This window comes from Erinaceus europaeus, chromosome 10 (assembly GCF_950295315.1).
Source record: "Erinaceus europaeus chromosome 10, mEriEur2.1, whole genome shotgun sequence".
NCBI lineage: Eukaryota > Metazoa > Chordata > Mammalia > Eulipotyphla > Erinaceidae > Erinaceus > Erinaceus europaeus.
In genome coordinates this window covers 117532008-117544992 of record NC_080171.1, presented here as the reverse complement: position 1 = coordinate 117544992, position 12985 = coordinate 117532008, and the positions used below count along the sequence as shown (strand labels likewise).

Genomic DNA, 12985 nt, shown 5'->3' with positions numbered 1-12985 from the left:
TGGGATCCCCACCAGAAGCAGGGTGGAGAGGGTAGTGCTCTTCCTAAGGAGCTGAGGACCTGATTTAGTTCCTTGTTGTCTTGCTCTAAGGCATGCAGAACCATCCTGTCCCAACATGAGAACAAAGCCAAGCAGTGATGGGAAGCTCCAGTGAGCTTGCTGCCTGTCTCTGCTGCCTCTAGTGGGGGAACCAATAGGGACTTTTAAGATCAACAGGATCTGAGCAACTTTCTCCTGAAAATTGTTAAGTGTGTTTGCTGGTGATGAAACTGCAGACCCACAGGTCAAATACTCTGCTGAATGTATAGTTTCTAGTTCTAAGAGATTACGGTTATGAGTACTCTCAGAATAGGAAAGCTATCAAAGGAGGGGGTGGGATGGGGAGTTCTGGTGGTGGGAACTGTGTGGAGTTGTAGCCCTCTTACCCTATGGATTTGTTAGTGTTTCTTTTTTATAAATAAAATAAAAATTTAAAAAAAGAGAAACAAATTGAAAAAAAAATGGCCTCTAGGAGCAGTGGATTCATAGTGCAGGCACTGACTCCCAGTGATAACCCTGGAGGCAAAAAAATAAATAAAATAAAATGATAAAATAAATAAAAATAAAAAATAAAAACATTATCATCATCTTGTAAAAAAAGACATGTCACTTTACATTTCTGAATACTGTGATTTATTTTATTTTATTTATTTTTTAAATATTTATTTATTTATTTTCCTTTTTGTTGCCCTTATTTTTTTTTACCATAGTTACTATTGTTGTTGTTATTGATGTCGTTGTTGTTGTATAGGACAGAGAGAAATGGAAAGAGGAGGGGAAGACAGAGAGGGGGAGAGAAGATAGACACCTGCAGACCTGCTTCACCGCTTGTGAAGCGACTCCCCTGCAGGTGGGGAGCCGGGGGCTCGAACCGGGATCCTTATGCCAGTCCTTGCGCTTTGTACCACCTGCACTTAACCCGCTGTGCTACCGCCCGACTCCTGATTTATTTTATTTTTAAAGATTTTATTTATTTATTCATGAAAAATGAGAGGAGAGAGAGAAAGCCCCAGACATCACTCTGGTACATGTGCTGCTGGGGATTGAACTCGGGACCTCCTGCTTAGGAGTCCAAAGCCTTATCTACTGCACCATCTCTCGGACCACAATATTGTGCTTTTTATCTCCTCCTCCTCCACTTTTTTTTTTTTTGCCTCTAGTGTTATCACAGGACCTCAGTGTCAGCATGATGATTCCATCATTTCTAGTAGTCACTTCTTTGATAAAGAGGCAGAAAGAGAGAGTGGGAAGGGGGTAGAGATAGAAGAAAAGAGAGAGAGAGAGAGAGAGAGAGAGAGAGAGAGAGACCTGCAATACTGCTCTATCACTCGTGAAGCTTTCCTCATGCAGCTGGGGACAGGGGACTCGAACTCAGCTCTTCACATATGGTGATGTGTGTGCTTTACTGTGGGAAACTCCACCTAGTCCCTAAGGCCCTCCATTCTCACTGTGAATGTGCGAGCCAAAAGGGAGAATGCAACTGGTCTGGCTGTACTCCAGTTGCACACCAGCATGAACATAATGCAGAGTTCTGAGAATTAAGGGAGATATATTATCTTTGGAAAGGAGAGTTTGTGTCTTTTCAGTCTCAAGTGTGAGCATGTTGGCTCCTCTCCAGAAAGCCATTGTTATAGAAACTCATCTTAGAAAGTGCTTTGACCTTCTCCATTCACTATTCCCCTCCTCCTGCTCACTCCCTCCACAAATTTCCTGGGGGAAGAACAGGACCAAGACCTTGAATGCATCTATAAATGATGACATTCCTTTCCAAAGGTATCATCAACTTCTTGTCCTTGGCTTCTCCACCTCCTCTTGCCCAGATAAGACGACACATACCCTGGGGTATCCTGGCAGTTATGCTCAATGTTTAGTCAGTTTCCCCAAGATGTAAGAGGAAGTGGGTGCTTGAGAATCAAAGTATGACAAGAGGAAGTAGCCTGCGAAGCCAACCAACCTCTTGCCTTTTAAGAATTTGCTCTTGTTTCATAAACAATATTCATAAAGCCTTGTGGATATTTTCTGTTTGACAGAATACCCTCCCATTACTTTTAAAATCATGTGACTATTTTGCTTTCTATTAAGCAGATAGTTGTCACTGACCACAATGCGGTCTCCTACCTGTTTTTGCCAGATTCACACTCCCTTCACACTTGCCTCTCACATGTGTCTTGGGAAGCTACTGGGCATGATTTAAAAAGCTGATGTTCTTCTACCTTCTGTATTCCATAATGATCCTGGGCCCATACTCCCAGAGGAATGAAGAATAGGAACGCCCTCAATGGAGGCGATGGGATATGGAACTCTGGTGGTGGGGATTGTGTGGAATTGTACCCTTCTTATCCAATGGAATTGTCAGTCATAATTAAATCAGTTAAAAAATAATAAAAAGCTGATATTCTGGACATTGACTAACCACAAGATAAAAGTATGTAAGATGACAGGGTTTCTCTTCCTCCTCTGCCTCGTTGTCCTCCTCCTCATCCCTTTTCTCCCCTTCCTTCCTTCCTTCCTTCCTTCCTTCCTTCCTTCCTTCCTTCCTTCCTTCTTTCCTTCCCTCCCTCCCTCCCTCCCTTCCTTCCTTCCTTCCTTCCTTCCTTCCTTCCTTCCTTCCTTCCTACTTTCCATGCTTCCTGCCTTCTTTTTGTTATGCTAGGGCCCCACGTATGTGGGATCTCACTATTCCCTGGCTAGTTTTTTTTTTTCATCCCTTTTACTTCATAAAGACAGAGGCAGGCAGGCAGACATAGAGATGGAGAGACACCACATCACTGATGCTTTCTGAGGCACTGTGATGCTCTTATCTGGTGTCAAGGCTTGAACCTGGGCTGTACACAGGGCAAGACATGCACCCTGTCAGTTGAGCTATATCTGGACCCCTTCTTATCTCTCAAAAAATTTAAATGATACAGGATAAAATGAATGGAATTAGAGTTGATTGAATGAAGTGAAAGACAATTGCTGGGTGTGGAATGTAAATTTATACAAGGGAACTGGTAGCCAAATGATACTGATAACCAAACAGACTTGCAGATTCTTTGAAAACTATGGGGTCATCCATGAGAATGGGAGGGGCAACAAGGGAGGGCAGGAGGGAGATGGTTTTATTTCGTGTGATGACACAGGAATGCTGGTGATGGTTTTAGTGAGTTCTATACATATAGATCTGAAATTATATCCCCCAATCTTATAACATTTTAAACAGCATATTCCATGGAAAATGTGTCTTTTACCTGTGGGAAAAATAAATAGATGAAATGAATATTGCAAGTCTTTTGTTGGGCAGGAGCGCCTAGTGTTTTTGGTGAGAAGTGTTGGTATGCTTCTAAATTCTGCTTCTCAGACCCCTTCTGTTTCATTGGTTTAATCCCCCCTGCTTAACACTGTATTCTATTTACATAACCACTGTTAACTAAACACTGCCCTGCCTCCAGGGTATTGGTTTAATCCTCACTGTTTTGCATGCTTTTTCCTTCTCCCCACCCCCTATCCTACGTACATCCTCCACCTCAGGATATATAAGGACAGGATTGTGATTAGAGATAGCTTAGATTGCACTGCATTCCACATGAATAAAGACTAAACTGTGTACCACTCAGCCAGCCCGACAGAGAAGGACATTTCTCATGCAGAAGCAGAGCGAAGGGTGTGGCTGCTTTCTGGATGAAGACGGGAGGGTCCCTTTTTTGTTATGCTCAGGACACAGCTTGTCCCCTTGGCACCAGGGGAAACTTCAGTGCTGTGGTATCTCTTTCTCTTACTTTTTTCTTTTTTATTGAGGGCATTAGTGATTTGTGGTCGACAATAAAATACATGTGTAACATTTCTCAATTTTCTACCTAACACTTCAGCCCCCCACCCTAGGTCCTCCTCCACCATCATAGTTCCAGCACCTGAACACTCCCCCAGCCCCAGAATCCTTTACTTTGGTGCAATATGCCATTTGGTGCAATATTTCTTTTTTCTGCCTGCTCTTTCTACCTGAAAAGTTGGCTCCGAGCTATGAAGCTCCTGAAATTATGACAACAAAAACAGCAGCAGCAACAACAATGGTTGTCTCCTGTTGGCTCCGAGACAACAAAAGGCACAAGAACTGCTAGACTACCACAGAAATTCATATGAGGGTTGTCTATGTCTATGCGGACCAGTGACAGAAGCTTTGACTTGGAGCTCCCTTCTGTTGATTCTGGGAAACAATGTCTCATAGTCTTCACAGTCATTTGGGTGGGCTCTGGGCCTTAGATAGATGCCATTCTCACTGTTGTGGTGATAGAAAAATTCATCTACTTGATGATGAAGACAGGGTCTCCATCATGAGTTTGTTTGCTGCCAATCCCTCAATTTTTCAACTTTCTGTGGAATGTTGCCTCTTCTGTCACTGTTCATCCACATGAATTGTATACTTTCCAGAGCTCCATCTGGCCCTTTCTTTTCTTGGCACTGACAGTAAGAACTTTTTTTCCTACTAGTATTTTCCTTACCTCTACAGAGATCCAGAGCATCTTCAGCCTCCTATTAAACTACAGAATTGCCTCTTCTTTGCATTTTGGTGACGTAAGCTTGGTTCCTTCTAAATTATAATCATAGGAAAGACCCCATAATTCTACCTGGTGGCTCACAGCTCAAAATGCTCAACCCCCGGACTGTAAGAAGATAGGATAACTACTATTATCTTCTTTCTTTCTTTCCTTCCATCTCTCTCTCTCTTCCTTCCTTTTCTCTCTTTCTCTCTTTTCTCTTTTCTCTTTCTCTCTTTTCTTTCTTTCTTTCTTTCTTTCTTTCTTTCTTTCTTTCTTTCTTTCTTTCTTTCTAAGACATAGAGGCAGAGTGACAGAGAGCATGAAAGAGACCACAAAATCAATGTGATGGGAACTGGGCTCAAAAATCTGGGTTTCACACAAGGCAAAGCAGCCCACTATGCAAGGGAGTTACAAGTCATCAAATAGTTTATTAACAGTAACTGACAGCTGGTATGATGAACTATTCTCTCTCTCTCTCTCTCTCTCTCTCTCTCTCTCATTAAATCAGCATTAGAAATCTATTTCAGGGTCTTATATATACACACTACTGGTCCAACTTTACATTTCAGTTTTTTTTTTTTGCCTCCAGGGTTATTGCTGGGGTTCAGAGCCTGCACTACGAATTCACTGCTCCTGGAGGCCATCTTTTCCCCATTGCTGCTACTGTTGTTGTTGCTGTTATTATTGTTGTGTTGCTGTTGTTGCTGTTATTGGATAGGACAGAGAGGAATTGAGAGAGGAGGGGAAGGTAGAGAGGGGGAGAGAAAGATAGACACCTGCAGACCTGCTTCACCACTTGCAAAGCGACTCCCCCTGCAGGTGAGGAGCCGGGGGCTTCAACAGGAAGCCTTGTGCCTTGCACTATGTGCACTTAACCCATACACTACTGCCTGGCCCCACATTTTTCTTTTCTTTTCTTTTCTTCCTTCTTTCCTTTCTTTCTTTCTCTTTCATTTTTTTTTTTTGAGAAAGAGAGGTATCTATATAAAAGGAAGAAGAAAGAGAGAGAAGAGAGGTTATGTGTTTACAAACCGCAGATGAACCATCCATGAGATTCTACTTGTTTCTTGTCTCTGTTGTTCTTAGATGGTAGGTAGGCTCAAATCCAGGACCTTACATAAATAATACTATAATATATAATAGAGGTATTCTATTGTTGAGAAACTTTCCAGGACCCTGACACAACATCTTTAGAATAACTGTCCCTAGGAGCTGGAGGAAGCCCCACTGTGTTTTAACACAGAGTTTACAGTATAAATTCTGCATGCCACCTTGTATGTGCATGGACATCTCACAGTGACCTTCCTTAAGAGGCCTGTCCTGGGGTAGCTTTGGTATAGGCAAGTTCTTTACACTCCAAGGAAATGTATTTTTGCCTACTTGACTTAATTCCAATTCTTCAAATCATAAAGTAATGTGATATTTCTATCTATTTTCTGATATTTTAAATATTAAAGGACTATTTTCAACTCCTTTCCTTTTTTTTTTTTTCTACTTCAGATCAAACAATTCTTGGCCTATCTACTTTTCCCCTTATGTCATGGCATGCTGTCTGTCCTCAATGTCATTTTGGTAGAATGATTCTCATATTCTGTCACTGTATCATTTCTTCTGATCCTTAAAGGCCATGACAAAATGATATGACTTTAAGTCTACATTCAGTCCTTAATTCCTTCACTCCCCAAGCCCAAAAGTATAGACTCCACAGTGTACTGGGTACTGTGTCTGCAGAGTCAAGATCTTCACAGAAGACTGCAGAATTCATCAATCACATGTACTACGTTCCCAAAAAGGGCATTACTGAGATGAGAAAGGGACATTTCATTCTACCTGAGTGAATCTCTAATGACTATGTCTGTTGCTATTATGCAGTAAAGCCCTGTTTCAGATGTGAAACATTTGAAAATTTTGGCAAATTAAAGTAATTCCTTACTGCACCCAAATTAAGGACTCTGGGGAGCAGAGGAGGGGGAACCTTTCAGGTCCTGGTGCATGATGGGGGGGGGGAAGACTTGGGATGGGGGTGAGAGTGTTTTTCAGAAAGCTGAGAAATTTTACACATGTACCAACAGTATTTACTGTAAGACACTAATCCCTTCAATAAAAAAGTAACTCCACTTATACTTAAATGTTGTCAATCTAGCAAAGTAAACAATCGTGTGTACTCTAATTGCTTTTACATAAAGAGGTTGAGTTGTCTGTCTTTGCTCAAAGAGAGACTTAAGAGAGACTTGAGCCCGAGTTCAAGTCACCTGATCTTACTTTTTCTGAATACACCACATTCTTTCCTGATCCCAAATGGGTAGTTTAAAGAATCATTGGGTCAGACAGCACTATATCATTTCATTTCTTTAAAATAACTACTATGCACAGTTGCCAAAAGAATACATCTGAATGCTATTGCTGACTAACACAGCAGTTAAGTCCAAACCACCCAACTCCCATGGGCTGGGAATCTGTGGGACAATCATAGATAGGTCCTGGTAGATTTTCTGCCTCCAGCCTCCATCTATTTGGCCACAAGATGTGTAGAAGTTCACATTCACTTTATAAGCAGCCTCTGTCTAAGAGAAACAAATAGGGGCAAGGCATGTTTGGCTTACTTTTTCTGACTCCCGCCAACACTTGAGGATAAATATGTGAGCGTAGATGTCCTCCACGCAGATCCAGCTGGAGAGGCTCAAGGTTGTGTCTGTCCACACCCAGTCCATCACAGCCCTCAGCTCGGTCAAAAACGGGACGAGGCGGAACCTGGCACGAACCGTGTCTTATTAGAGAGACAATTTGAGGATGGCTCCAGTCTTGCCCAAAACTGAATTTCTCATGTTGTTCCTTAGGGCTTGAGCCCTTGTGAACTTTGAAAAATTCTCTGGTGGATCTCAGAGCAAAATCCAACTTGGAATATATTAGAATGCTTTTCATTATAAGTTCAACATGTGGGCTAAACTCTTTACACACACACACACACACACACACACACACACACACACACACACACACTTTTTAAAATATTTATTTTCCCTTTTGTTGCCCTTTTTTATTGTTGTTGTAGTTATTATTGACATCGTCGTTGTTAGATAGGACAGAGAGAAGACAGAGAGGGGGAGAGAAAGACAGACACCTGCAGACCTGTTTCACCGCCTGTGAAGCGACTCCCCTGCAGGTGGGGAGCCGAGGGTTCAAACTGGGATCCTTACACTGGTCCTTGCACTTTGCACCACGTGTGCTTAACCCACTGTGCTACTGCCTGGCTCCCCACACTTTTTTTTTTTTTTTTTTTAAGACTGCTGATCGTAACAAACTGGGATTTCCTTTGTAAGTAGTTTGGATTCATTTCTTTAAAGTCTTACAGTTTCATGGTACAGAGCTTTCACTTTCTCGGTTCAATTTATTTCTAAGTGTTTTATTGTTTTCATGTTATTCTGGATGAGCTAGTTTCCTTAAATTCTCTTACAGATGTTTTATTATAAACATACAGAAACAACATTGATTCCTGTATGTTGATTTTATATCCTGTTACTATACTGAATTTATTGATCCATCCTAACAGATTTTTGTTCTCTTGTTTTGGTTAATATCTATATATAGAACCACATCATCTGCACAAACATCTTTTTTTTTTTTTAAGAAAAAACATTTTACATTACTTATGGGTTTTCAACATATGACACTATTGGCTCTAAGATCATTGAACTTTTGGGACTTCACAGTTGAATGAACTAGAAAAGATAATACACTCAGTAAGTGAAGAACGAGGCCAAATGAAACCAGTTCAGGTATAGGGTGAGTCTTGTGAACTTACTCTGAATTGGCCTCTGGTATTTATTTCAGAGACACGCTGGCCTGTGCCCACCGTGGTCTGGAGTCTGTCTTAATGACTGAAACAACACTGTTACCAGGCAGGAGAACCCAAATTCATTGCAGGACCCTGACAACAACAATGGCTGCCACTCTAAAATTCCACTTGGGGTATTCAGGTACAGCAAGCGTCAGGACAGTGCTGATGCACACTCTTGAGGAACTATCAGGTCACCCACACTAGAGGACTTAGTGAAACACTGATCTACGTGTGGGGTAGAGTGGCTTCACTACCTCATCTGTAAGTCATTGCTCACTGGGCCTGGGTATATCCAGGTGTCAACAGTGCCATGAAAAGATGACCGTGCTGTTTGGTGTCCTGGTCTAATCTCCAGGGAACAGAGAGGAGATGTTGCAAATTCTCAAATGGAAAAGCCACTATGCTCCCACCGAGGAGCTGATTTTCAACTAGGAACAATCAACTGGTGTGACATCCACGTTGGCATTAGGCAAAATGCATGATCCTCCTCTACAGATGAACTTGCTGTCTACACAAAATGCGAAAGGTATTTTGGAATAGCCCCGATTCTTGATCATCTGCTTCATCGTGTTTAGAAGGGCAATCACACTTAATATATATTGTCCCATTCTATTACCATAGTATTTGTATAGGGTATGGATACAGAAAATTAACCCAGGAGGGAGGGTGATCTGAGAATACCACTTTGGTCTAATACACATAGTGGCCTGGTGGGCCATGGCATACCCGGTTAAGTGCACATAGTACTAAATGCAAGTACCTGGGTTCAAGCTTCCCCTCCCCATCTGGGGGGGGGGCACTTAATGAGCAATGAAGCAGATCTGCAGGTGTCTATCTTTCCTTCTCTCTCTCTCTCTACTTGCTCCTCTCATCTCATTTTCTCTCTGTTCTGTCATATAAAAATAGAAAGAAAAAAATGGGAGGCTGGAAGCAGTGAATTCCTAGTACAGGCACTAAGCCCCAGCAATAACCCTGGTGGCAAAATGATAATAATAAATAATATTAGCAACAACAGCAACAATAATAATACACATAAAGATGTATTTAAAAAGCCATGACTGGTCCAACGTTTTAAGAGTTCGTCAGTGACCTATACTGTTCTATATCAGTACTCTTTTTCTTTTTGCTCCTCCCCAGGAAACTAGATACTTTTCAATTGCCAAACTCCCATGTGAGTGACTGTGACCACAGATAGTGTTCTTACCCTTGAAACAAGAAGAGGTTGACGTAATTGTAGCTCTTTGTGAGGAAGTTTCCAAGGACTCGTGTCGGGTAGCCGCAACGGATTTGGTAGGCAGACAGTCCAAAGTACACACATTTCACAAAGTACCAAAGCTGGGCAACCAGGTTCTGGCTGAACTTCCTGAAAGGTAAAAATTCAAGAATATTGGAGGAGTGGATGATAATTCTACCCATTTAAGATTTTTTTTTTTTTAATTCTAAGTGTCCTTCTGCCAACAACAACCGATGCTATCATTTTTAGGGGCTTCCCTCTACACAGTGAATCACTTCAAAGACAGGACACATGATTGAAAAAAAAAGAATAATTAAAAAAAAGCAATTCCTGTGAATGGTGACTCTAGCAACTAGGTGTTAATTAAAATGAATGGTTGCCATAGGAGGAGGGGTAAGTGGATCCAGTGAGAGTAACTGATTCCAGGGTGAAGAATTACACTGTCTACAGCTGTGGATTTATATTTATGTGTGATGTACACCATAAGTCTATGTAATGCTATGACCATGTAAGTTTAAAAACATTTTTTTTCACAGTGTGGATGATGCTTCCACCATGGTCCAAATTAATGCTCAACAAAGGAACAACCACACTGCATTTTCTACTTACAAGAAGGCATCATTTGGAAGATGCAGGAGGAAGAGTTCTAAAGTGAACCTCCAATTTCTTTTTTGACATCTACTTAAAAGGCAGGTCTTGGATTAATGTATTTTCAATGCCTGAATTCTAGTTTTAATTTTTATAAAGATACTGATAATGGTAGTGATTACTCTTTTTGAGAGAGATCTTTCTTTTCTTTTCTTTCTTTCTTTTTTTTTTTTTTGCTTATTGATTTAATAGTAGTTTACCCAATGTTAAGATGTCAGTAGTTTCACACATGTATATGCTAGGATCTGCACAAGGACCCTGGTTGGAGACCCTATGAGCAGTGAAGCAGGTCTGCAGGTGTCTATCTTCCTCTCTCCCTCTCTGTCTTCTCCCCTCTCTGTTTCTCTCTGGCATTCGTGCTGTGCCAATGCATGCCCATGGCAATAGTCTGTGAGACAGTTCGTGGCAAAGTCAGCCTAAGCATCCAGTTCCCGAAGCTCTTACCTTTCAGTCACGCTTGGCAAAATGAAGAACATCCAGAAATGAATCCCAAACACAAGAATGACCTGGAAAATGACCTTCCCTAGTACAGTCTTCCTGAGGTACAGTGCCCGGTCCACCACCATGGTGCCAAACTGAATGAGGACCATCACCAGAAATGGCCCCGGGACCTGATCTTCCGACAGTGAAGAGGTGATGTCTGCTGCTGCCGAGTGTTTCTGGGAAGGAGACGACAGATTCAAACCTGAGTGGCATTTGACAGGACAGCATCACCCCCAGTCACTGTGTGGGTGGTGGCCTCTGATCCAAACCTACCCCAAAGGCCCAAAAGCCAAAGACGATGATGATGAAGTCCACGGTGTCCGCCAGGAACATGAGCACGTACACGTCAGTCACTGCGCTGTAGTCCGGGTGGATGAGGTTGTAAAAGAATTGTCGGATGGGCACATACATCTGCAGAGTCCTGCAAAACAGAGTCCCCGCCCGTGTGCTTCAGGAGGGGAAGGGTGTGGAGGAAGGAGCAGACAGTGCATTTGCTATCCTCACTGTGCTCTGATCCCCACCTTTATGGTCGTGTCCAGGTGCAGAGGAAGCATCAGCACACAGTCAGGGCCAGACACGCTGCACCCTCCAGCCTCACCCCTCCTCACATGCTATGTCCTAGACACATGGGAGACACCCCTGCATTTTGCTGACGAGAAAGGCTTTACAGTTCGGTCAACTACATTCCCAACATGTGCTTCAATTTCTCCTCTAGAGTGAATATATCTTTAAACTTTTCATTTATTATTATTGGATAAAGACTGGGAAATGGAGAGGGAAGGAGGTAGGTAGGGAGAGAGAGAGACACCTGCAGCACTGCTTCACTACCTGTGAAGATCTCTTCCAGGGGCTTGAACCCGGATCCTTACGGATCGTAACATGCGCGCTCAACCAAGTGAGCAGTCACCCAGCCCAATCTCTTTATGGCTTTTCCACATTTGGCATCAAATTCCTCACTTCCCAGTTGGACTTTCCCATGCTAATGTCCTGGGTGTATATTTTGGTTGCGCAGAATTATTTTATTTGCTCAATTTGAATAAAAACCGTATGCTGATAAGTGCAATAGGTACTAAAATACATGACACCTACTGGAAAGTGATTTATTTATTTATTTTTAAATTTTTTTCTTTTTTTAAATATTTATTTTATTTAATTTATTCCCTTTTGTTGCCCTTGCTGCTTTTTTTTTTTTTATTGTTGTAGTTATGATTGTTGTTGTCGTTGTTGGATAGGACAGAGAGAAATGGAGAGAGGAGGGGAAGACAGAGAGGAGTAGAGAAAGATAGACACCTGCAGACCTGTGAAGCAACTTCCCTGCAGGTGGGGAGCTGGGGTTCGAACCGGGATCCTTATGCCGGTCCTTGTGCTTTGCACCACCTGCGCTTAACCCGCTGCGCTACAGCCCGACTCCCGAAAGTGATTTTTAAAACAATCGATACTGGCTCTTTAAAAACTCTGTCATAAGTAGATGGTAATTGATATGAGAAGTCACTTCTATGGTCTTCACCTCTGGTTTTTGTGAAATTGATACTAGTTTCACAGCCTCAAAATAAAACCCACGACATGATTGTCTTACATGCACTCACTTTTTAATGGTAAATGCTTTGGCTTTGACTAAATGTTCTTGAAATTTTTCCATATAAAGTTCCTTTTTGCTTTTTTGTTTGATACTCAAAACACTGCTTCCTTTTTGACTGCTGTTTCGGGTGCTTGTGCTGCCTAGAAACAGAAAAAGACATCAAGATCCACTGTGAGTTTTCAAGCTTGTTCACATAAATACCTGGAAGTCCACAGAGCCTGCACCATAGAGGGATAACCCGGAACTATTCTTGAGGGTGAATATACACAGATGCCTGTAAGAACGATAACTGAGGACCTAGAGTGTTTTCACGTCTCCCACTGCTCACTTCCCCCAATGCTGGTTTATTCCTGAGTTGTTATGTAATCTTTGTTCATGAAGGAGTACATTGGGGTAGCCATTTTCACAGTTTCAGTTGGGGTACAAAGATGGAGGTTTTGGGAGTTGGGCGGTAGCAGCGGGTTAAGCGCACATGGTGCGAAACACAAGGAACGGCTTAAGGATCCCAGTTCGAGGCCCCGGCCCCCCATCTGCAGGGGGGTTGCTTCACAGGCGGTGAAGCAGGTCTGCAGGTGTCTGTCTTTCTCTTCCCCTCTGTGTCTTCCCCCTCCTCTCTCGATTTCTCTCTGTCCTATCCAACAACAACA

General features: G+C 42.3%; 1 protein-coding gene across 9 annotated transcripts in view; it reads right to left on the bottom strand.

The window, feature by feature from the left end:
- Nucleotides 1–12985, bottom strand: part of PIEZO2 (piezo type mechanosensitive ion channel component 2) — a 414090-nt gene that overhangs the window by 15463 nt on the left and 385642 nt on the right. For all 9 annotated transcript variants that reach the window (XM_060200656.1, XM_060200658.1, XM_060200657.1 and 6 more), the window contains 5 exons: nt 12346–12478; nt 11033–11180; nt 10721–10935; nt 9599–9757; nt 7160–7307 (listed from right to left, as the gene is read on the bottom strand). In XM_060200656.1, coding sequence (XP_060056639.1) covers nt 7160–7307; nt 9599–9757; nt 10721–10935; nt 11033–11180; nt 12346–12478 — 803 coding nt within the window. The remainder of the gene's footprint in view (nt 1–7159; nt 7308–9598; nt 9758–10720; nt 10936–11032; nt 11181–12345; nt 12479–12985) is intronic.